The sequence below is a fragment of the Lynx canadensis genome, chromosome C1 (assembly GCF_007474595.2).
Source record: "Lynx canadensis isolate LIC74 chromosome C1, mLynCan4.pri.v2, whole genome shotgun sequence".
In the NCBI taxonomy this organism is placed as follows: Eukaryota; Metazoa; Chordata; class Mammalia; order Carnivora; family Felidae; genus Lynx; species Lynx canadensis.
The window spans coordinates 19,806,232-19,831,459 of NC_044310.1; the positions used below are offsets into that span (position 1 = coordinate 19,806,232).

The 25,228-nt window shown below is 48.0% G+C and overlaps 1 protein-coding gene across 2 annotated transcripts in view; it reads left to right on the top strand.

Moving 5' to 3' along the window:
* Positions 1-20,145, top strand: part of ARID1A (AT-rich interaction domain 1A) — a 70,807-nt gene extending 50,662 nt beyond the window's left edge. The window contains exons 5-20 of one of the 2 annotated variants that reach the window (XM_030323587.1): positions 2,171-2,411; positions 2,694-2,783; positions 3,345-3,512; positions 4,207-4,519; positions 5,816-5,961; positions 6,059-6,168; positions 7,384-7,593; positions 10,130-10,337; positions 11,505-11,637; positions 11,811-11,986; positions 12,351-12,501; positions 12,583-12,717; positions 12,802-12,898; positions 13,608-14,499; positions 14,846-14,976; positions 17,052-20,145. In XM_030323587.1, the coding sequence (XP_030179447.1) occupies positions 2,171-2,411; positions 2,694-2,783; positions 3,345-3,512; positions 4,207-4,519; positions 5,816-5,961; positions 6,059-6,168; positions 7,384-7,593; positions 10,130-10,337; positions 11,505-11,637; positions 11,811-11,986; positions 12,351-12,501; positions 12,583-12,717; positions 12,802-12,898; positions 13,608-14,499; positions 14,846-14,976; positions 17,052-18,782 (4,932 nt within the window). In that variant the 3' untranslated portion in view covers positions 18,783-20,145. The remainder of the gene's footprint in view (positions 1-2,170; positions 2,412-2,693; positions 2,784-3,344; positions 3,513-4,206; positions 4,520-5,815; positions 5,962-6,058; positions 6,169-7,383; positions 7,594-10,129; positions 10,338-11,504; positions 11,638-11,810; positions 11,987-12,350; positions 12,502-12,582; positions 12,718-12,801; positions 12,899-13,607; positions 14,500-14,845; positions 14,977-17,051) is intronic. The other variant, XM_030323588.1, reaches the window with a different exon arrangement.
* Positions 20,146-25,228: the final 5,083 nt, after the last annotated feature.

Here is a 25,228-nt window from a genome sequence, read left to right on the forward strand (position 1 = left end):
GCTGACAGCTCAGAGCCTGGAGCCTGTTTCAGATTCTGTGTCTCCCTCTTTCTCTGACCCTCCCCTGTTCATGCTCTCTCTCTGTCTCAAAAATAAATAAATGTTAAAAAAAAAAAAAAAAAAAGTCAGACACTTAACTGACTGAGCCACCCAGACACCCCAAAACAGTTAATTTTTCAAAGCCATTTGAAAAGAGCCAAGTTCTTATGGATGGACCTTTGATTCCTATTCTGTTTCAAAATACACTGATTTCTTTTTTCTGCAAGCAAGTAATTCTTATTACCAGAAGCTGGCAGATTGATAAGGAATGGATACTGAGGGAAGGAATGCTGAGGGAACCTACTGGCCCCTGTAAAAGAGAGCATTGAGCTGTGGTTTCTGATACAGACCAGAGCCTAGCAGGTGGCTTTCAAGGCCTACACAGTTGGCTCCTCTTGTCTTCTTGCTGCCTCTTTTGAGTTTATTCTCTTTGGCTTAGAAGCCAGCTGTCCCTGGTATAGCTTAGCCCTCAACATGGGGGTGGAATCCTCCTTTCTTGGAATGAACCCAGGGCTTTTTATAGCTACAGGTACTTTATTCCTTTGGAAGGGAAGACACTCTGGTGTTACCTAGAGGAGGGCCTTCTTGAGTTCTTGTCCATGATGGGACTAATTCTAATTGTATATTTAAAGTATGCTATGGTGTTCTAGATCTGCTGCTTAGAGGAAAGCTAGAATTTTCTGACTTTCTGAGCTAACACTGGAGAGCTAGACACATCCACGAATGCATACCTACATGCCTGCCTTGCGTTGAGGGCAGGCTTTGTTCACACAGTACTCAGCAGAAATGTTCCCAGCTTAGTGAAGTAACCCATGGTTTGCAGAAGGTCCAACCAACCTGGATACTTGGGAGAGAGCCTAAGAGGTACCTTCTGTCCTTCAATGTTATCAGACTCCAGAGTCAGAGTCATCTCGAAATAATCTTTCCAGGATGAGCTTGTTGTGGGAGTAGCAATAGACTTAGATCAGGCCATTTTGGATCTCCTTTCTCTTCAGATGTGTCTCTTTAAGAGAACTTCTTTCTTAACCATTTGAGTATTAAGAGTTTTCCCAGACCTGAGCCCATACCCAAAGCTCTCATCCTTTCTTCAGGATACAGTTAGTTCCCAGCTTGAAGTTAATATGTGGTGTTGAACCAGTGGTGTTGCTAGAGAATGAAGCTGGGGCCGGCGGTGCATTTGCTGTGGCGAATATTTTTCATATTGAGCTCTTGGTTGCCAATCTTGGAGTTTACTGACCTAGAGTGAACTCTTTACTGATTAATTCAAGGCAAGCAAGGCCCCCCAGTAAACATCAAATTCTCACTAAACAACAACAACAAAGCTAGGACAAAAACTGAATTTGTTCAGTTGGTAAACGTTTGTACATTTGTTCATCCCTGTCGTGGGCCACTTGTTAGGAATATAGTCCCAGACCTTCTTGGCAGAAAGGGAATTGTCTTTCCTATACAATACATCTTTTTCCCACCTCCTACACTTTAAGTTTATTGTATGGTAACTTGGAACAAGTGTGTCCTTGGTAAATGTACTTTATAATAACCTGATGGAGAGGGGAACTGTAGCCAACTCCTGGTGCCATCCTGGCAGTGTTTTATAAAGTTTCCCCATTGGAAAAGAACTAAAGGCTCACTGAAAGAGCAGCTTTCCTATGACTGTAGATGTTGGGAACAGGAAAGAAGACGAAAGTACTAGATGATCTGCTTCTGGTAGATAGACCATGGGTCAGCAAACTCCAGCTTATGGGCTAGCAAACTCCAGCTTATGGGCTAGTTACTTTTTTTTATAGATATAAATAAAGTTTTATTAGAACACAGCTAGGGAAGAGTAAAAAAAAAAAAAAAAAGAACGCAGTCACACCCATTTGTTTATGTATTATCTGATTATGCTTTTGCGTTATGATGGCAGAGTTGAGTAGTTGTGACAAATGCTAATGGCCCACAGAGTCTAAAATATTTTCTATATGGCTCTGAATAGACTTTGCCATCTGTAAGCTTTAGTATCAGGACTATATAACGTGTGCAGTGTATTTGCTCTTGGTTGGTTAAGGAAGATGTTAACCGTATAGTACGACTGTTGAAAGAAGAGTCTTTCTGCCTAATATTGCTAATATATGTCCTTGTGTGTATGTTTCAGGATCTGTCTGGTTCAATAGACGATCTCCCCATGGGGACAGAAGGAGCTCTGAGCCCTGGAGTGAGCACATCAGGGATTTCCAGCAGCCAAGGAGAGCAGAGTAATCCAGCTCAGTCTCCTTTCTCTCCTCATACTTCCCCTCACCTGCCTGGCATCCGAGGCCCCTCCCCGTCCCCTGTTGGCTCTCCCGCCAGTGTTGCCCAGTCTCGCTCAGGACCACTCTCGCCTGCTGCAGTGCCAGGTACCCTCAAATGCTGGACTTTGGGGAGAGGGAAAGGGGACTAGTCCCCAATGATATCAGGGAGCCCCAGCCTTCCACTGCCACAGAGAGCATGTCCGCAAAGTTTCCCTTCAGCATTTGAAGAAGAGAGATGGGAGCCCCTTGGTTGGGTCCCTCTGTGTATGTGGTATTGGGAGGTGGTATTGGTATTGGCCTTCCCAGGAGCCATTTCTCTCTGAAATGACCTTTGAGCTAGAATTTCCAGGCTTAGCCACTATTGGCTTCTTTCTTTGTTTGGAGCAGGCAACCAGATGCCACCTCGGCCACCCAGTGGCCAGTCGGACAGCATCATGCATCCTTCCATGAATCAATCGAGCATTGCTCAAGATCGAGGTGAGACCCTGGGCTTTCAAGGAGGTGCAGAGGTCTAAGGGAGCCATTTGATTATCCTGTGCAATAGCTTTGGGAGAGCTGTATGACCAGGAAGCTTAGGACAATCCCAGCAGCAAATTGTGAAGTTACAGTGGGTTTAACCATGTTGGTGGCTCCAGAATTATGTTCCACTGTGCATGCACCACTCCTCCCACCCCGCCAGTCTTTGTTTCTCAGTGTTTGTGTTCTGATGGATTCCTCCCTACATTGTACCTAATTTGGTCAGCAAATACTGAAGACTCGGCATCAAATCTTTACCCTTCAAATCATGTACCGTTTTGTTGTCATTGCTGTTTGTCTTTTCAACCCCCATTTAATAGAAACAGTTGGCATGCCCTGGTTAATGGCCATGTTACTTCGGAGGGTCCCTAAAAGGGCACCTAATTATATAGCAAATAACATAAGAGACTTCATGCAAGTATTTGCTAAAGAAAATGTAGATGGTGAAGTCCTGTGATAAGGGAGCGCATTTATTCTCATTGTATTGAGGTAATAACTTATATGGACACTACCCACAAATAGGTTACATGCAGAGGAACCCCCAGATGCCCCAGTACAGTTCCCCCCAGCCCGGCTCGGCCTTATCTCCGCGTCAGCCTTCGGGTGGACAGATGCACACAGGCATGGGCTCCTACCAGCAGAACTCCATGGGGAGCTATGGTCCCCAGGGGAGTCAGTACGGCCCACAGGGTGAGTATATTGCCCAGTTAGGAGTACATACAGGTGGGAGGGAGGAGAAAACAGTTCCTTGTCTGATATGCTGCTATCTGGGTTGCAAGAGTAGGATTGCCCTTTGCTTTAAATCCACCAAAGCCAGGCCCTAAAATAGTCTATGTTTACATAGCCAGGCCCTAAAATAGTGGAAAGTCTCTGAGCCTTTTTTTCATCTGTAAAATGGGAAGAAGGTGTTTAACCCAAGACTGGGCACAGACACTTAATGGTAATTAAAATAAATTAGTCCTTATAGAATTTATCTTTGCTCAAAATGAGCCCTGGACAGATGTAAAACTGAATGTCTTACACAGAGCATGGGAGAGAATGCAGGTTTTGCACGTAGAAAGGAAAGAGTTCCGGGAGTTGAAGGGCTTGGATAGCAACAAAGCTAGCCTTGCCAGCCAGCCAGCCTTGCTTTGTGCTGTGTACTGTCTTTAAAATGAGAGGACAGCTGAGGCCTGCCTTTGTATGCTCCTGGCCTCCCCCCACCTTTTTTTTTTTTTTTTTTTTAATGGGGTGAAGGCTGCCATGAAGTTGGTCTTACCAGACCAAATATTGAGTGATTCCCATCATTTATTATCTTTGGAGTTTTAGAGCTGAGCAAGATTTGGGAGTTGCTAGTGAGTCACTAACCAAATCTCTGTGTCTTCTCTTCTTCTTTCCCTCCCAGGAGGCTACCCCAGGCAGCCAAACTATAATGCCTTGCCCAATGCTAACTACCCCAGTGCAGGCATGGCTGGAAGCATGAACCCTATGGGTGCTGGAGGTCAGATGCATGGGCAACCTGGCATCCCACCTTATGGCACACTCCCTCCAGGGAGAATGAGTCATGCCTCCATGGGCAACCGGCCTTATGGCCCTAACATGGCCAATATGCCACCTCAGGTTGGGTCAGGGATGTGTCCCCCACCAGGGGGCATGAACCGGAAAACTCAAGAAACTGCTGTCGCCATGCATGTTGCTGCCAACTCTATCCAAAACAGGTAAGGTCTGGGAAGTGAAGAGAGTGTCAGCACAAGGAAATAAATTGTAAAGTGATTCAGGTTCTTGAGACACTTCTGTTTCTAAACCATGTCATCTTGGTAAATATGTATTTTATTGAGAGCTCTTTTGAAAACTGAGTTTCCTTACAGTGAAATACACAACAAAAGTGCTGGTTCTTTGTGTGTGTGTGTGTGTGTGTGTGTGTGTGTGTGAAGTTTATTTATTTTGACAGAAAGAGAGAGTACCAAGAGAACCAGTGGGGAGGGGCAGAGAGAGCCGGGGTGGGGGAGTGGACACAGGATCCAAAGTGCTGATTCTTAAGCGTCTTCAGTTGGTATCAAGTTTCACATGACCTGATGTTGTATGTAAACATAGATTATTTTGATGAGTAAAATAAGTCTTCAGAGTTTCTTTATTTCTTGTGTCAATCTAGTTTTTTGGTTTCCAAAAGGATTTTTAATATACACATGACTTGGATCTGTAGTGTGAGAAATAGAGGATGGCAGGGTTGTGGTTTGCCATTTTTATACTGTTCTGTATGGTTCTTTGTGTTTGAGTCTGGTACTAAAGTGCAGAGAGCTCATGTGATTTGGTTTAATGACTTGAAGATTCATCCATTCTTCCTTGGCCACTCAATTTGGTGGCTGTTGACTTCAGTGAATATGATTCTACTAGTTTTTGAAGGCTCTGTCCGTGCACTCCGTTGTTGGTGGCTACAGTTCTTAAAGTGACTCTTGTCTTATGGAAATCTTGATGAACTAAGGTAGAATAGGGTGATTAATGGTAAAGAGGTGAGTTGGATAGTACTTTGAAGAATGTTGGAACCATAGGGTTTGCAGTAGGTTCATCCAGGTGCAATGCTGTGAGGGGTCCAGTTTGGTTGGGATTTGACGTAACAGAGAATGGTAAAGTTGAGCATTTAATTTAGGCCTTTTGCCATACAGAAGGTCCTTGTACGGAAACACATTTTGACACTGGAGGTGCCTTAGAGGGAGGCAGTACTCAAAGAGAGACACTGTAGGACTTGCTTCTTCAAGTACTGTATCGTTTAAAATTGAGCTTTACTGTGTCCTGTTTGGAGCCTGAACCCTCTTAGAACTTCTTGTGGGAGGTAGAAGATGGGAATATCTAGGTCAGGTGGTACATGGTTTTGGTTTGAGAAACCCATAAACTTTTTCCTTGTATAAGCCTCACTAGATAATCTTGGTTCACAAACTCTATTCAGCTCAGGTCCAAGTGTGAAGCTCAGTGTCTTCTCTCTCTCTCTCACACACACTTTCCATCTTCTTCCTCAGGCCACCAGGCTACCCCAATATGAATCAGGGAGGCATGATGGGAACAGGACCTCCCTATGGGCAAGGGATTAATAGTATGGCTGGCATGATCAACCCTCAGGGACCCCCATATCCCATGGGTGGAACCATGGCCAACAATTCAGCAGGTAAGTACAAGTCCTTGCTCACTCCAGGAATTTCGTCTAGAATGATCTTCCTGTCACACGCTTGTTGGACTTGAGATTTTTTCCCCCTCTTTTATAGGGATGGCAGCCAGCCCAGAGATGATGGGCCTTGGGGACGTCAAGTTAACTCCAGCCACCAAAATGAACAACAAGGCAGATGGGACACCCAAGACAGAATCCAAATCCAAGGTAATGATTTATATCTTGACTCCTCTCAGCTGTCTGTCCCATGCTTTCCAGTGATAGGAAGGAAAAAGAAAAGAGGGTGACTAGATTCTCTAGTCTTTTATGACATGGATTAGATCATCTCAGAAAAGGCTGCTCTTACCTCTTCTAATCATGAAGGTTCCCAGGCTAATAGCTCATGGAATTAGATTTCAGTTAGCCTAAGGGGTCCTGATGTAAATAACACCGTGTTCTCACAGCTGTCTGTTATAGAGGAAGTGCCAGGCCAGCAGTGTAGAATTCTCTGTAATGCCCTCTGTGAAACTGTGCACCCTGTCCTCATGCATTGATAGGTGGTGTGTGCCATAGGCAACTAGTTCCTCTTCTCTTCCTGGACCTTACTCAGAGCAGTAGGAATGGTTGGTGCCCTGGGTTCTCTAAAGAAGGAGATGAGGCAGGTGGGGTTTGGGCCCTTGCTTGGCCTCCCTGTAGGATGGTCCTGAGTGTGCTATCTATTGGGTTATGTGGCAATCTGGGGACCTGCTCAGTGTTTGAGTCATTTGAAACATTTCTGCCCTTTGTCATACCCCATTTTCCCCATCTTATAAAGTAGGGGAAAGTAAAAATCTACAGCTGCCACCTCCTGTGGACCTTCACCTCTGGCTCTCAGACACTTTTAGCCATCTTCCTGTCTTGGACAGGATAATTAACATCCAGAGCCTTTTCAGGCACGTAGGAGACCCTTCCTTTCTTGAGAGGAGGAAGTTTCTTTTTGTTTTAGTCCATCCCATTGTCTCAAGATCATGTTTTGAGTTTCTTGAATTCTCAGAAACAGTGTATAAAAGCATGCCTAGGCTCCTGGGTGATAGCAGGGGAGTAGTAGTGACATTGATGTGAGGTAGATAAGGGTTTGACACTTAGCTCTGCTGCTTAAAAACTATGAGATTTTAGGAATGGCCTCCATGTGCCTGCTTCCTTATCTTTGAAGAGGAGAATAATTTATAATACCTAATATGAAAAGGCATTTAGCATAGCACCCAATGCATTATATATAGTCAGTGTTAGCTTCCTTCCTTTACAGGAAGAATTTCTAGCTCTCATTTGGTCTTTTGACCTTGCAAATGCAAGGTACCCCAGAATAAGAAGCTTTACCACTACTCTAATCAAGGGACTTCTGAGACCCTTAGCATAGGCTTTGAATCTGACCGATTCCTATGAATCTTGACCTGCCCCTTCCAGAAATCCAGTTCTTCTACTACAACCAATGAGAAGATCACCAAGTTGTATGAGCTGGGTGGTGAGCCTGAGAGGAAGATGTGGGTGGACCGTTATCTGGCCTTCACGGAGGAGAAGGCCATGGGCATGACAAATCTGCCTGCTGTGGGTAGGAAACCTCTGGACCTCTATCGCCTCTATGTGTCTGTGAAGGAGATTGGTGGATTGACTCAGGTGAGTGCCTAGCACTTGGCTTCCCCTGTGGTTTCAACAAGCCTCTCTCTAGGTGCTCAGTGGCTTCACCTGGTGCAAAGCATCCCACAGGGACGTCACCGTCTCCTGCTCTCTGAGGCACATACTGATAGACTGGAAGCATGGGGCTTCCATAGGCAGGAGGCTGAGACCTCCCTGGCTAGTATGAAGTATTAGCATTGAGTTTACCATATGTCTAGGGTCTCACTGGGGTGCAAAGATAGGGAAAATGTGGACATTCTGATTCAATGGGAGGCAGTCTGGCATTGCAAGCAAGACCATGGTTTGGAGAGATGGGCCTGGTTTTGAATTCTTCCTTAGCCACTTAACAATATATGTCACCTTAATCAAGGTGTATGGCCACTCTGAGTCCTAACTTTTCTTATTTGTAAAGTAGGGATAGTGTGTATCCTGCTAGATTGTCTAAAGCTGGAAATAATATGCAAAGCTTACAGCAAGATTTCTGCCACATAAATTGGTTTGTGAGATGGTACCCAGGTAGCCATAGTAGTGGCTGACCCTTTCATTCCTGGAAACTTCCCGGTGAAGATGGGATTTCAGGAGCTATTTAGTAGAAATAGTTTATGAAGGACAAAGTAGGTTGGGAAATTGTTTAGTTACTCTGTATGGGATATTTAAGTGAATGGATTCATTTCTGCTGAAAAACTCTGAACTGAACTCCATCTTGAGCCCTGCCTCTGCTCTGAAACCTTATAGTTTTGCTTTACACTCAGCCCATGAGGCACACAGTTGAGGCAATGCTGTGCCTTGCAAACTTTCCTCCTATGTGTGTTACGTAGTCATTAGATCAGGAGCCTGCTGTTGGATCTGAGTTTGTGGCTTAGCTCAGGGGGAGGCGTGGCAGGGAGAGATGTATTCCAAACCTTCTAAATCAGAAGAGGAAAACAGCTGTCACCAGCAGAAAAGAAAGTGATTGGAATGAAGCCAGCCAACAGTCAGTTATGAATTCCTTCTCCCTTCAGGCTTTATTCCCCTCCCCCACAAAGGAAAACAAAACAAAACAAGACACGTGCACACTGCCACATAACTGGCGTGGGAAGCAACGCCACAGCAGGCTTCTGAGGTGACCCTGGGCTCATTCCCGCCGTTATCCCTGGCGTTGAGTTTTCCTAGCCAGGCTTCTCCTGCCTGTGGGGATGGGGTCGGGGGTGGAGGGTGGGGGGGTCGTTGGCTTAGGTTTGGCACGCGTTTGATTGAATGGTCTTCTGGATTCATTAAATGATGTAGGATGAGGTACAGAGGGAATCCTGAAGCCTGCGCCTGTCTTGCAGTTTGTGAGAGAATGCCAGCCTTTTAGGCGCTATGATGTAATTGAACGCTAAAGACGGGGTTCAGAGGAGAAATAGCGCTGTTATAAGCTAGTCTGTAATGCTTCCAAGAAGGCAGAAAATGAGTCCTGAGCTTCTGTGAAGGATTAAGTAGGGTGTTAGGCAGAGGAAGGGGCCATTCCAGTTGACTGGCCTAAGTGGCATGGAAATAGGAGAGAGTCTGGAATATACACGACCAACACCATCTCCAACCTTCAGAATTCATCTCAGACGTTACCTGTTCTAGGGAAGTGTTCTGGTCACCTCCCCGCCATCTAGGTTGTCCCTCTCTTTGCTTCCTTATCACTCTTCTCTCTGGTATCACGGGTACCAGATCAGTAGATATGACAACATATTGAACTTCCGTTATGGGTTAGGACTGGAAAGCTGGTGTTCCCAGCCTTTGAGGTAGATGAATAAGTGTAAGAATGCATGAAGAAGGAGGCCTGCCTGGCTAGAGCAGAAAGACTGTCTAATTGTAGGGATTGGGGCATGGTCTTGGTCAGCGTGTCCTGAAGCTTAGGAAAGGAGGCAGAAGGGTAGGTTAGCTGCTGGGAAGGCACAGAGAAGTTATAGGGCCTGAAGCATCTCCTGAACAATCAGGATAGTGATTAGTAGGGAAGGGCTTGTAGTTAGTTACATGTCACTGAGAAGGAGGGCAGCAGTGGCACAAGAATGTAAAATGTGCAAAGAGCCCCACACCAAGAAAAAAGAAAAGAAAAGAAAAACCCGGAAACCTCCAGTTTGACAAAAGTAAGTCAGGCAGAGTGGTGGCTGACAGTACCACATCTCCGTTTTTGAAAACTGATTTTTTATTGTTGCCTTGAAAGGGGTTTGGATCTGATGGTGATTTGCACAACAGTTTTCAGTAATATACTTGTGTAAAGCATCATACCTTCTAAATTCTGTTCTCTCCCACTAATAGTGATGTGAAATTTGCCCTCATGTGAATAAGCACTGTCTGCTAGTTGCAGTGATCTGTGGATAGAGCCTGCTGAGGGTGGAGGGACGCTAGCCATGGATTTAACACTTGTCATGGACTTACGCACCAAGCAGGGTTAACTTTGGTGGTTGACTGAGAACTGTGATTCCCTAAGAGATGAGAACCTGGAAGCCTGATGGGGTCTGGGGCTTGTGGGCAGGAAGATCAGGTGGAAGACATACCCCGACTCTTCTGGTTGGTTGTACAGGTCAACAAGAACAAAAAATGGCGGGAACTTGCGACCAACCTCAATGTGGGCACCTCAAGCAGCGCTGCCAGCTCCCTGAAAAAGCAGTACATCCAGTGTCTCTATGCCTTTGAGTGCAAGATTGAACGGGGGGAAGACCCTCCCCCAGACATCTTCGCAGCTGCTGATTCCAAGAAGTCCCAGCCCAAGATTCAGCCTCCCTCTCCTGGTAAGGATCTGGGTGAGCCGCCCCACCAAAGCATTCAGGGTCCAGGCTCATTATCCGGCAGTGCCTGGCACCGGGGACGTGTACTCTGCCCTGTCCTACCACAGGGCTTTAACGAGTTGGCAGACTAAAGAGCGGACGGTGGCGACTCCCTTGAGACGTAGTCTGTAGCAGCCCTTAAGTTTTAATTTTCATTGTGCACCTGGCATCTTGCCAAATGTTTGTAAACTAGTGAGTGGGAGGGACACCAGAGGAGTGGGGAAATCTGACAAATAGCAGTGAGGCAGGGCCATCTGGGAGCTTTGGCCCACTGATGTCAGCGCCTTAGAATGCTGCTCAGACGAGAGCCCTGAATTCCCCAGGGAGCTCAGATGCTAATGAATGGGAAGGAGCGGGTAGGGAGGGATATGAATGGAACTCTCTGATGGGAGGGCCTCTGCTCACCCTCCTTTCTGAGAGGAGGCTGGGTCCTGGGCAAGCATGGGAAGGAGAGGGAAGAGGGCCAGGGCTCCTAGAAGGTGGGTGTAAACACATGTGCCCTGGTATTGACCTCTGAGGGTGTAATGAGTGCCTGAGATGACTCATCAGCTGGGGAGGCCTAAGCAGTGGGATGTCTGCTGTTGGGAATGGTAACTAATGGAAACATTAATTACTGGTGGTTCTGCTCGCATCAGCTTAGAGGAGGAACATTGGAACCTAAGTGGTGACACTGTGCTAGATTCTTGTGAGTAGGAGCTCCTAGGTTCCTAAAGCACGCTGCAGGTTTAGGGCAAGATGGAGCCTTCCTACCTAGGATTCTAGGGGCTCTGCCTGGGAACTTGGGCTCCCGCATTACAGGGTTTAGTAAGTTAGCCAGAGTCCTTGGGGAAGGAAAGCAAAATAGTCAGGGAAGCTGGCAGAGAGTCCAGGAAATCACTAGCATGGTGATGGCATTGCCACACTACTCCTGTTCTCCAAATGTGAAATCATAGCAAGGAGCAATAGACCCCTCAAATTCCCTCCTCTATTACCTGGCCTTATAGATCGATCTCCTGCTGAGAAGGGTGATTCAGGCCTTAAAGAACCCCAGCTTTAGCCTTATAGCAATCCCTTCCAAAAAGATCCTGGGGCATTTGTGTATTTCTGTGAGAGTTAAACACTTGCTGGCTCACCCCACATCTCTATCCACAGCGGGATCTGGGTCTATGCAGGGGCCACAGACACCTCAGTCAACCAGCAGTTCCATGGCAGAAGGAGGAGACCTGAAGCCACCAACTCCAGCATCCACACCACACAGTCAGATCCCCCCCTTGCCAGGCATGAGGTAAGGCCAGGAGCAGGGGCAGGGGGGTTGAAAGACCTGAGCAGAAGTGCATGAGCTTCTGTGCAGCCCGAGAGTGGTCCCTGCTCTGCCTGCCCGGCCAGTGACTCGCATGTGCCCTGCTTACTGGAGGAATTGCTTTATTTGGGGTTTAATTGGCTTTCCTCACTCTGGAGCAGGAGCAATTCGGTTGGGATCCAGGATGCCTTTCCTGATGGAAGTGACCCCACATTCCAGAAGCGGAATTCCATGACTCCAAACCCTGGGTACCAGCCCAGTATGAATACCTCTGACATGATGGGGCGCATGTCCTACGAGCCAAATAAGGATCCTTATGGCAGCATGAGGAAAGGTGACCAATTACTGTTGGCCTCGTGCCCTTGAGGACAGGGCCGGGGAAATGGGGGGATGTCTTGAGAGTGGCTCAGGGTTCTTGTCGAGCCATTTTTTGAGATAAGGCATTTCCAGACCTAACCACCACTCTTCGTCCCTATCTCCTTTCTTGTCTCCCTCTCCCTGGCCTTACCTTGTCATACCTTAACAAGTATGTGCTCTTTGCTGGTTGGAGCCTCTTTAGATCTCTTTTGAACTTGCCGGGGAAACCGTAGGAACAAACCCAAGCTCCAAATAGGGCCTGGTCTTTGGGGCAGGCAAGGTGTGGGTTGCTAGGCCTGCTGGCTTACCCGTTTGCTCACTGCCTTCCTTTCTGTACTCAGCTCCAGGGAGTGATCCCTTCATGTCCTCAGGGCAGGGCCCCAATGGCGGAATGGGAGACCCCTACAGCCGAGCTGCCGGCCCTGGGCTGGGAAATGTGGCGATGGGACCTCGACAGCACTATCCCTATGGAGGTCCTTATGACAGAGTGAGGTAAGCATGGCCCCCGCTCCTGTCCCACCCCAGCACCCCACAGCTCTAGTGGACTCAATCCACTTCTTCAATTGTGTTTAGGACGGAGCCTGGAATAGGACCCGAGGGAAACATGGGCACTGGAGCCCCACAGCCGAATCTCATGCCTTCCAACCCAGACTCGGGGATGTATTCTCCTAGCCGCTACCCCCCGCAGCAGCAGCAGCAGCAACAACGGTGAGTGAACCCTGGTCCTAGTGTCGTTGTGGCTCAGGCTTTGCCATTTCCCACCCTGATCCTCTGATTCTCTCCCTCCCGCAGACATGATTCCTATGGCAATCAGTTCTCCACTCAAGGCACCCCTTCCGGCAGCCCCTTCCCCAGCCAGCAGACCACAATGTATCAGCAGCAGCAGCAGGTGAGGAGGGTAGCAGGGTGAACTGACACACAGGTTCCCCTTGAGAGGCAGTTAGAAAACGAAGTTGAAAAGTTTAGGCTTGCTTTTGATACTTTGGTGTTCTCCCACCTACATGACCAATTCTGCTGAAGAGCCAAGCCCTCAACCTCGTCCTGTTTAGATTCTAGTCCAGTCTCTCTAGTTCTCCACAAGGGCCAGATACAGGCCTTATTTTGATTTTTAGACTTATGTACATTTTTCTACGCAGAGCAAGGGAGAACCAGAGGGGAATAGGGAATGGTTCTTGATTTCAGAAACAACTTTAAAAGATCATTTGTGGGCGCCTGGGTGGCGCAGTCGGTTAAGCGTCCGACTTCAGCCAGGTCACGATCTCACGGTCCGTGAGTTCGAGCCCGTGTCAGGATCTGGGCTGATGGCTCAGAGCCTGGAGCCTGTTTCCGATTCTGTGTCTCCCTCTCTCTCTGCCCCTCCCCCGTTCATGCTCTGTCTCTCTCTGTCCCAAAAATAAATAAACGTTCAAAAAAAGAAAATTTAAAAAAAAAGATCATTTGTAAAGGTGAATCCTTTGTTCGCTTGGAGACCGTGTCCTCTTCTAGAGGAGTGGAAGTAAGCCTGGCGAGTGTCTGGTGTAGCCATCTTGGCAGCTGCGTGTGGATCTTGGGTCCCTGAGTGCAGAATTTAACCTCCCCTCTGCTTGTCCCTGTCTTAGAATTACAAGCGGCCGATGGATGGCACGTACGGCCCTCCTGCCAAGCGGCACGAAGGGGAGATGTACAGCGTGCCGTACAGCACGGGGCAGGGGCAGCCCCAACAGCAGCAGTTGCCCCCAGCCCAGCCCCAGCCTGCCAGCCAGCAGCAAGCTGCCCAGCCTTCCCCTCAGCAAGATGTGTACAACCAGTATGGCAACACTTACCCCGCCACTGCCGCTGCTGCTACTGAGCGCCGACCAGCAGGCGGCCCCCAGAACCAGTTTCCATTCCAGTTTGGCCGAGACCGTGTCTCTGCACCCCCCGGCTCCAATGCCCAGCAGAACATGCCACCGCAAATGATGGGCGGCCCCATACAGGCATCGGCTGAGGTTACTCAGCAAGGCACCATGTGGCAAGGGCGTAATGACATGACCTACAATTACGCCAACAGGCAGAGCACTGGCTCTGCCCCCCAGGGCCCCGCCTATCATGGTGTGAACCGAACAGATGAAATGCTGCACACGGATCAGAGGGCCAACCATGAAGGCCCGTGGCCTTCCCATGGCACACGTCAGCCCCCATATGGTCCCTCTGCCCCCGTGCCCCCCATGACAAGGCCCCCTCCATCCAACTACCAGCCCCCGCCAAGCATGCAGAATCACATTCCTCAGGTATCCAGCCCCGCTCCCCTGCCCCGGCCAATGGAGAACCGCACCTCCCCTAGCAAGTCTCCATTCCTGCACTCTGGGATGAAGATGCAAAAGGCAGGTCCCCCAGTGCCTGCCTCGCACATAGCACCTGCCCCTGTGCAGCCACCCATGATTCGGCGGGACATCACCTTCCCACCTGGCTCTGTGGAAGCAACACAGCCTGTGTTGAAGCAGAGGAGGCGGCTCACGATGAAAGACATCGGTAAGGAGACCTCCCCGATCAGGTTGCTTTATCTCTTCTTAAAGTCTTGTCCATTTTTTTGTCTCCATCCCAACATTCTGGATGAGATAAAATCTGGTCCAGTGTTGTCTGAAATAGAGCCAAAGAACTTTGGATAAGGAAGACAGCTGGTATCAGGCTTTACTAAAAGCAAGCGCCATGCAGTGATGTCCTAAGGGAGCCTAGAAGCAGATGTGTGTCCTCTCCTAGATAGGAACTGCCTCCCGCCATGTGTTATCTTCAGAGTAGCCTGACTGATGGGCCAGCCCCGGGGGAGCATCCGGCCAACCTGGGCTTGGTAGATGGACGACATGGAGGTTTATTTCAGGAACCCCGGAGGCATGGCGGGTAATGATGTCCCTCAAGTCTGGGCTGCTGGCAGAGAGCACATGGGCATTAGACACCATTAACATCCTGCTGTATGACGACAACAGCATCATGACCTTCAACCTCAGTCAGGTGAGTACAGGCGCCTCGGAAAGATTGGAAGAATGGGAGGGCCTGAGATCTTCTTGAAGTAGACAGTGCTACGTGACACAGGGAATTAAGCCTTCCCCGGCCAACATGGTCTCCCCTCTCTCACTCACTCTCTGGTATCTTCCATGCCAGTGCTTTGATTCCATGCCAGTACTTTGCCACTGGCCATGGGCCCAGAACACTGGGAACAATAATAATTTGTGTAAGGTATCAGGATTGACTTCAAAGGGAATTGGGGAGAAACTTTTTGGAATCGGTAAGAAATGCAGATTCTGTTGGTGTGAGTGAGGACACCACCTTTTCAGACTACAAGAAAAACCTGTGGTCTTTATTAGTGAGCATGACAGTTTCTTTTTTTCCCCTTCTTACTTCATCCACCATGAGTACAGGAGGTCTTTATCAATCCCATTTTCCTAAGGTATAGAAAGGGAAGTGGAAAGAAGTAGGCTTGGCGGGGGGCGAGGGGTGATGGTGGTATTTTAATTACGTTCTTGCAGAGAGATGGTTCTCCGGATCCTCTCTCCACAGGATGTGTGCACCTTGAGTTTTCCCACTAGCTGGGAAGAGTTTCTGCTGCACCATCCCAGTCTTTTTGATCATCCTTAGCACTTACCAACCCATCTATCAAGGAGCTGACTAGGGAGCATTGTTATTAATAGTTAACCATTTATTGTGCCGTCACCTTGTGCCAGATCCTTCATATTTTCTTTCATGTCAGCCTCACAACAGTCTTCCGAGGCACATGTGGCCTCTTAGAGATGAGTAAGTCGGTTGAGAGTCTTATCTTTGCCCAAGTTCACACAGCTATCATCAGGGTCTTTCTGATTCCAAAGCCTGACTTGATGTCCATTTTATTTTATTTATTTTTTTTTTTAATTTTTTTTAACGTTTTATTTATTTTTGAGAGAGAGAGAGACAGAGCATGAACGGGGGAGGGGCAGAGAGAGGGGGAGACACAGAATGGAAGCAGGCTCCAGGCTCTGAGCCATCAGCCCAGAGCCTGACGCGGGGCTCGAACTCACGGACCGCGAGATCGTGACCTGGCTGAAGTCGGACGCTTAACCGACTGCGCCACCCAGGCGCCCCTGACTTGATGTCCATTTTATAAGATTGCCTCCCCATGAGAAAGAAAAGGAACAGATACTGATTTCCATATGCCAGGCATTTGATATATTCCATTTAGTCCTCAGAACCACCATGTAAAGTTTAGGAATTTCCGTCATGTTCAGTGGAAAGATAGAAGAAGTACAGCTTAGAGAGTTTAAATCATATGGCTAGTTCCTAGAAAAGCCAGAATTCAAACCTAGGTCTTTCTAATTCTAAAGCCGTTATTTTTTCCATTTTGCTGTAGTCTTGCCAGAGATTTAATCTGACTAGCAATTAGGGTTTTCTTCTAGAGATAACTAGCCTGTTTCGGATCCAAGCTGGGATTTGGGTCTATCTAGCACCAGCTTGCACCAGTGTTTGGAGGACCGAAGACTCATCCCTTTCATTACGTTGCACGATTGATTCATGGAGGTCTAGCCTCCTGGAATGTTGGGGAGCTTGGAGAAGAGAGCAGGTGAACATCTGTCCACACTGCATCTCTTCTTCTCTCAGCTCGTGTTAGAGGGGTCACCCCACCGTACCTAGCCTCGGGCTACACTTGGCAGTGTGACGTAGGGTGTCGTAAGAGGGATGGTAGCATTGACCAGTGGGTAGGAAACTGGGCCTGAGGAAGAAAAGCAGGGATTGGTAGGGAAAGAGGAGGCTGTGAGATGGTGAGGTGCAGGGCTGTCGGTCAGCACGTCTGTCCTGCTGGAAGCAGGCTTATGTGGAGGTAGGCTGAGCAGAAGGGAGAACTGTGTGCTGGGCATGGGAGAGACCTAACGACTTGCTCTGCGGAGAGCCTTTGGGAAAGGAGCAACTCTCATCTCTCCCAGGGATACAGATGTCTGACCTACAAGGAAAGTGGGGAGATCTGCTAGAAGACCTTGGGGGGGCCTCTCAAGTCAAGGATCCTCTCGTTTAGCCCACTTCTCTCCCTTAATTTATCTCCTGTTTTTTTCCTCTTTTAGCTCCCAGGGTTGCTAGAGCTCCTTGTGGAATATTTCCGGCGTTGCCTCATCGAGATCTTTGGCATTTTAAAGGAGTATGAGGTGGGTGACCCAGGACAGAGAACACTACTGGACCCTGGGAGATTCAGCAAGGCGTCTAGTCCAGCCCCTATGGAGGGGGAGGAGGAGGAAGACCTTCTAGGTCCTAAACTAGAGGAGGAAGAAGAGGAGGAAGTAGTGGAAAATGATGAGGAGATGGCCTTTTCGAGCAAGGACAAGGCGGCCTCGGAGAGTAGTGAGGAGAAACTGGTTAGCAAGTTTGACAAGCTCCCGGTAAAGATCGTGCAGAAGAATGACCCGTTTGTGGTGGACTGCTCAGATAAGCTTGGGCGTGTGCAGGAGTTTGACAGTGGCCTGCTGCACTGGCGGATTGGTGGGGGGGACACCACTGAGCATATCCAGACCCACTTTGAGAGCAAGACGGAGCTGCTGCCTACCCGGCCTCATGTGCCCTGCCCACCAGTCACCCGGAAACACGCCACGGCGGCAGAGGGGACACCAGGGACAACAGAACAGGAGGGCCCCCCACCCGATGGCCCTCCAGAGAAACGGATCACAGCCACAATGGATGACATGTTGTCCACCCGGTCTAGCACGCTGAGCGAGGAGGGAGCTAAGAGTGCAGAGGCCACCAAGGAGAGCAGCAAGTTTCCATTTGGCATCAGCCCGGCACAGAGCCACCGGAACATCAAGATCCTAGAGGACGAGCCCCACAGTAAAGATGAGACCCCACTGTGTACCCTTCTGGACTGGCAGGATTCCCTCGCCAAGCGCTGCGTCTGTGTCTCCAACACCATCCGAAGCCTGTCGTTCGTGCCAGGCAATGACTTTGAGATGTCCAAACACCCGGGGCTGCTGCTGATCCTGGGCAGGCTGATCCTTCTGCACCACAAGCACCCAGAGCGGAAGCAGGCACCACTGACTTACGAGAAGGAGGAGGAGCAGGACCAAGGGGTGAGCTGCAACAAAGTGGAGTGGTGGTGGGACTGCTTGGAGATGCTCCGGGAAAACACCTTGGTCACACTCGCCAACATCTCGGGGCAGTTGGACCTCTCCCCATACCCTGAGAGCATTTGCCTGCCTGTCCTGGACGGACTCCTACACTGGGCAGTCTGCCCTTCCGCCGAAGCCCAGGACCCCTTCTCCACCCTGGGCCCCAACGCCGTCCTCTCCCCGCAGAGACTGGTCTTGGAAACCCTCAGCAAACTCAGCATCCAGGACAACAATGTGGACCTGATCCTGGCCACTCCCCCCTTCAGCCGCCTGGAGAAGTTGTATAGCACCATGGTGCGCTTCCTCAGTGACCGAAAGAACCCGGTGTGCCGGGAGATGGCCGTGGTACTGCTGGCCAATCTGGCGCAGGGCGACAGCCTGGCGGCCCGTGCCATCGCAGTGCAGAAGGGCAGCATCGGCAACCTCCTGGGCTTCCTGGAGGACAGCCTCGCCGCCACACAGTTCCAGCAGAGCCAGGCCAGCCTGCTCCACATGCAGAACCCGCCCTTCGAGCCAACTAGCGTGGACATGATGCGGCGGGCTGCCCGCGCGCTGCTGGCCCTGGCCAAGGTGGACGAGAACCACTCGGAGTTCACGCTGTACGAGTCGCGGCTGTTGGACATCTCGGTCTCACCATTGATGAACTCGTTGGTTTCACAAGTCATTTGTGATGTACTGTTTTTGATTGGCCAGTCATGACAGCCGTGGGACACCTCCCTCCCTGTGTGTGTGTGCGTGTGTGGAGAACTTAGAAACTGACTGTTGCCCTTTATTTATGCAAAACCACCTCAGAATCCAGTTTACCCTGTGCTGTCCGGCTTCTCCCTTGGGTCAAAAGTCTCTCCTAGTTCTCTTTCCTCCTCCTCTCCCGCCCACCCCCCCCTCACCTGTCTGTTCCTTGTCCTCACCTCACTCCCCTCAGGACCCCACCCTGTTTGGAAAGACAAAGCTCTGCCTACATAGAAGACTTTTTTATTTTAACCAAAGTTACTGTCGTTTACAGTGAGTTTGGGGAAAAAAAATAAAATAAAATAAAAATGGCTTTCCCGGCCCTTGCATCGACGGGATGCCACATTTCATAACTGTTTTTAATGGTAAAAAAAAAAAAAAAGGAAAAAAATACAAAAAAAAAAAAAACCCTCTGAAGGACAAAAAAGGTGACTGCTGAACTGTGTGTGGTTTATTGTTGTACATTCACAATCTTGCGGGAGCCAAGAAGTTCGCAGTTGTGGACAGACTCTGTTCACTGGAGAGGCCTGTGCAGTAGAGTGTAGACCCTTTCATGTACTGTACTGTACACCCGATACTGTAAACATACTGTAATAATAATGTCTCACATGGAAACAAGAGAAAACGCTGGGTCAGCAGCAAGCTGTAGTTTTTAAAAATGTTTTTAGTTAAACGTTGAGGAGAAAAAAAAAAAAAAAAGGCTTTTCCCCCAAAGTATCATGTGTGAACCTACAACACCCTGACCTCTTTCTCTCCTCCTTGATTGTATGAATAACCCTGAGATCACCTCTTAGAACTGGTTTTAACCTTAGCTGCAGCGGCTGCGCTGCCACGTGTGTATATACATGACGTTGTACATTGCACATACCCTTGGATACCCACAGTTTGGTCCCCCTCCCAGCTACCCCTTTATAGTATGACGAGTTAACAAGTTGGTGACCTGCACAAAGCGAGACACAGCTATTTAATCTCTTGCCAGACATCGCCCCCCTCGGCGCGATGCTGTACAGGTCTCTGTAAAAAGTCCTTGCTGTCTCAGCAGCCAATCAACTTATAGTTTATTTTTTTCCGGGTTTTTTGTTTTGTTTTGTTTTCTTTCTAATCGAGGTGTGAAAAAGTTCTAGGTTCAGTTGAAGTTCCTGATGAAGAAACACAATTGAGATTTTTTCAGTGATAAAATCTGCATATTTGTATTTCAAACAATGTAGCTAAAACTTGATGTAAATTCCTCCTTTTTTCCTTTTTTGGCTTAATGAATATCATTTATTCAGTATGAAATCTTTATACTATATGTTCCACGTGTTAAGAATAAATGTACATTAAATCTTGGTAAGACGTTTGTGAGGCTTTTTACTGTTTTCCGACTATTTAAAAGCTTGACCTTTCGGGGGTTGGGGCATGGGGAGTTGCCGGTCTCGGTTTTTGTTTTTGTTTTTTTTTGGAAATCTCCTGTGGTGCGCTCTCTCTCCCCACTGAGTGGTAGCATCCTGGACACTGTCACTGTTGCATCACATCCTGCTTTACCTTCTACAGTGCAAGAAAGCATCTGAGATGATTACACCTGCAAGAGGAAGTTTTAGATATAAAAAACACATTACCTTCTTGAAATGAAACGGGTGTAATAGCCAAAGAAATTGATGATGCTCTAGGAAAGAAAAAAAAAAAACTTTCGGAAATAGTTGGCAAAGGGAGGATATCTGCTTTTCTAGAAAATCTTTAACAGTAAGACAATCATTTATCTTGAGGCAGCCTCCAACTTAACTTTATTTCTCCAGACTGGCACTCTCCTCTGTTACCAGATTTGAGCATTCAGCTGCTTCTTGACATCTCTGCTTGGAAGTTTAATTTGAACACCCCCCCAAGCTAAAATGCTCTGACTTCCCCCTAGAAGCCTGCTTCTCCCATAGTTTTCCCAGTAAACAGCAACTCCATTCCTTGACAAAAAAAAAAAACCCAAAAACCCAACTACTATCATTTCTACATCCAGTATGTTAGCACTCTCCAAAAAAGAACCCTCAGTCTAGCCATTATCACTGTAGTTCGAGACGCTATCCTATCTTTCTTGAATTCATGAACTACTCCCCAAACTGACCTTCTTGCTTCTGCTTTGCCTGGTTGAACCTATTCTTGACATAGTAACCAGAAATGCTCCCTTTAAAACCTAAGATCAAAAAAAAATCCTTCAGTGCGTCTCACTCCGTTATCTGGCTTGCTATTACCTCCCTGGGCCCCTTTTCTCTTCCCCGTTGCTCGCTCCACCACATAGCAATGTTTCCACCTCAGGGCTTTTGCACTTTACTGTTCCCTCTGTCCAGAATACTCTTTGACCAGATAACTACACGGCTGAAGTCCTTCTCTCCTTCAGGTCTTTGCTCAAATACTGTATCAGCGAATCCTTCCCTGGCTACCTTATTTAAAATAGCAATCTCTGCTCCCCTGCCTTATTTCCCTCTCTGCTTTACCTTACTTGGTAGCACTTGTTACCATCTGGCCTATTGTATGGTTGACCCTTGAACAGTGTGGAGGTTAGGGGTGCACCAACCCCCTGCCCAAGCAAAAAATACATGTGTAATTTTTTTTTTTTTAATTTTACACATGTTGCTTTTATTTTTTTCCTTTTTAAGTAATCTTGACCCACGGCGTGGGGCTTGAACTCATCACCCCAAGATCAAGAATTCCCATGCTCCACCAACTGAGCCAGCCGGCTAGGTGCCCCAGAAATAACACGTATAACTTTTGATCCCCCCCAAAACTTAACACTATTGGCCTACTTTTGATGGGAAAAGGCTTACTGATACACAAACAGTTGATTAACGCATATTTTGTATGTTACATGTATTATATACGGTGTTTCTACAATCAAGGTAGAGAGGGAAAATGTCAGGAAAATCGTAACAGAAAATACACTTAGAGTACTGCACCGTATCGAAAAATCTAAGTGGACCTGTGCAGTTCAAGCCCAGTGTTCAAGGGTCAACTGTATATTGTACTCCCCTGTCGTTTTCCACTAGAATGTAAGCTCTCTGAGGGCAGGGAGATTATTTTGTTCACTGTTCCATCCCTGTCCTACAACAGCCTAGCCACTTAAGTAGTTGTTGAATGAAATTGTAGATGTTGGCCAGATGCAGTTACTTTTATGAGGCTAAATGTTGCAATATAGAGCTTCTCTGTTCATCTCCTTCTTTGGGGAAACAACGGAGAGATCAGAAGCAGTAACAGAGAAAATGCTATTGTTGTGGACACTTAGAAGTAAACTTGAAACCACAGTTTTCTAGTGAGTACCTACTTGGGTACCAGATGTAGTAGGTCAAATAACCTTACAAGGGAGGATTGAGGATTGTGCCTGTGAATCAGTATTCTGGTTCCCATTTTACAGTTGAAAATGGTTTGAGCTGGTTTGAGCTCACACACCAAGCAAGGTCCTGCTGACGAAGGCCCTCCTTCCTGGGTCAGAGGACGACAAGGAGTAACCGAATCTAGCTGTGGAGCTCCGCAGGAAAGATCTTTGTTGTATTCAGCATGAGGTAAAAAGTGTCCCAAGAATATCAATCAAGTGTTCATCAGCCTAAGTGTGGTTGTTAATATTTGGGTCAGGGACAGGAATGAATAATCAGTGTTTTTCTCTATTGATTAAGGGGGAGGTAGAGACAATGGCGAACCTCCGTCAACCAGGATGCCTTCCTAGGACTCTCCTGGAAAAAAAAAACTACATGGGAAACTTTTCATATCTATATTTTCGTGAGCAGTGTTGCTAATGGCTATATTTGCACCGGGCCTCTTCAACTTCATTTTCTAGTCTAGAAAGTGCATTTCTGGGCTGTGTGTGGAGCATTACCTAGGAGTTTGGTTTCCTGGGTTCCTTTCATCTACTCTCCTGCAATGCAGGGGGAGCCTAGCCTGGTCTCCAGTTTCTGACTGGAGTTACCACAGGCTGAGAGAACTGCTAGCCACTGAGCTGTGAGTAATTTGCTTTTGAGAAGTAAATAGAACCTCGCCAGTAGAGAACCCAGGGGTGTGGCCAGTAGTTCTTTTCCCAGGCTCCTCCCTCCCCACCCCCCAAATGACCTTAACCTTCTTTCATAGCTGGAGAGCAGCCAAGTCTGGCCTAAACAATACTCTCAACCTCATTGGCTCTTTTGCCTTGCAGCCACTGCCACCCCCAAGTGGCTAAGGCCCTTCCCACTAGGCCTCTCAGTGGGGTCAAGGTTTTCTAACTACTGAAAGGCAAACACCGAAAGAAGGGTGAAAAATATTTAGTGTCATGACCTTTAAAGGGTCAGTGTCTGGTGGCTCCTGCAATTGAGAGGCAGGGTGGGGACTTTGTCCTACGGTGGATGGACATCTTCAAATGATACAACAGAGGCCAAAAGGATGCTGCTTTTGGTAAATGTCCAAAACCTGGCTGGTGCCACCCCAGATCTCAGGATGGATGTAAATGTCACCGGGCACCCTTGGAAACTGCCAGTGGATACCCTCAGGGGAAAGAAGTGGCATAAAGTTCTCGTAAGGCACAGATGCCTGCCTGTCATCACAGGCATTAGACCTGCCTGCTAACAGTTGGCGGTGACTGAATCAGAAGCCAGTGTGGTCACTTTTATCCCATAATGGCGTGGCCTCAAAACCAAGATCAGGGTCACCTACTCCCATCATTCCCATAGGACTGGGGCCATGGAAAGTTTAGTGTCTCGGGTGCCTGGGTCGCTCAGTCAGTTAAGCATCTGGTTCTTGACTTCGGCTCAGCTCTTGATCTCACGGTTCGTGAGTTCGAGCCCCCCCATCCGGCTCTGTGCTGACAATGAGGAGCCTGCTTGGGATTCTCCTTCTCCCTTGCTCTCTGCCCCTCCCCCGCCCGTTCTCTTTCTCTCTCAAAATAAATAAACAAAAAAAAAAAAAAAAAGGAAAGTTTAGTGTCTGAAACGGAATTACTAAGAATAGATACACTGCTCGGTCTGGGGCTTGGATATGGTGCAGGAGCAAGGCAAGGCAGCTACAGAAAGAAATGAGTCGTCAGGTTGCTCAGCATGGTGAGTGCTCCATGAGAACTACCAACCTTCCTTCTGCACACCTCCAGTGGGAACATCACTCTTTCCCCCTTTTTGTTCAGGGAATTACAACAGCCCATCTTTATCGAGCCCTTTGTGCCAAGCATTATAGAAACCATGAGGTAGATATTACCACCATCTCCACGAGGACGAGGACTGTGTCTGTCTTGCTCTGTGTTACATTCTCATCCCCTGTCACACAGTAGGCAGTCCCATTTTGTTGACTAAATCAAAGAGGTAATATGGGAATTTACTAGAGGAAAGAGGAGATAGGAGCCGTTAAGCCATGGTATGCCCGATGCAGGATTCTTGGCATAGCCTGTAAAGATTCGTAGTTGTGTGGAACAAAAGGAAGAGAGGGAAAGAGGTAAACCTGAAAAAGACTAAAATAGTGTGGAGTGACAGAAAACCAGCTTCAGAGGCCAGAGATCCGAATTCAAGTCCCACCTTCACCACCAGCTATGTAACTTCAGGCGAGTAACTCCTCTTTTTCTGAGCCTTAGTTCCCATATCCATAAACAACTGGTGTCAGGTTAAGCTGATTCATAAACCAGATCTTTACTGAGTATATACGATGCGCAAAGCACTGTTCTAAGTGCTGGTAACACTTTGGTGAACGAGGCCTGTGCTGTCATAGAGCTTCTATTTCATAAGAAGGAAACAGACAATGAAAGGAGGAAAGTTCCTAAGACAATCAGGTGATGATAGGTGCTATGAAAATAACAGAACAGGGTGATGGGATAGTACAGGGTGCTGGCTGTGGCCAGGTAGTGGCAGAAAGCCCCTCTGACAAAGCCACCTTTCAGCTGAGACCTGAAGGTAGTGGGCTGGCTAGAGGGTGGTCTGGCAGTGAGGCATTTCAAGCAGGGGAAGCAGCAAGAGCAGAGCCAGGCAAGTCGAAGAAACAGAAATGCCGTAACCCTCTTACCTTCTAGGATTCTAGAAATAGTGACGCACTGCTTGTATTGTTTAGGTCAGGGGTTTGTATTATGAAATCATTTGTTGGTGGTATGGGACATTTGCTTCTTAATGGAAGTGGATGGGTGGCATAGAGTCTTTGTGGAGCCCTTGGATACGTCTCTGTCTCCCTGGCTCTCCCACAGGGCTGGTTGCTCAGCTGGCTCCCTGTGTAGATGCAGACTCCATTTTAGCTGCAGACTCTAAACGCAGACTGGAGAGAGCTGCCTCCTCAACTACTTACCCACGGCCTTGGAGGCCCAGAACCCCCTCCCATCCCACCTAGTCTTCTTCCATTCTGACAAGCCAGGGCTTTGAGAGCACAAGGTTCAGCTTTCTTGTTTTCCTGTCAGAGCAGAAGCCAGAAAATGAAACAGGAAACAGAGCGGAAGAGGAGGGGGGTGGGCAGCAGAGAAA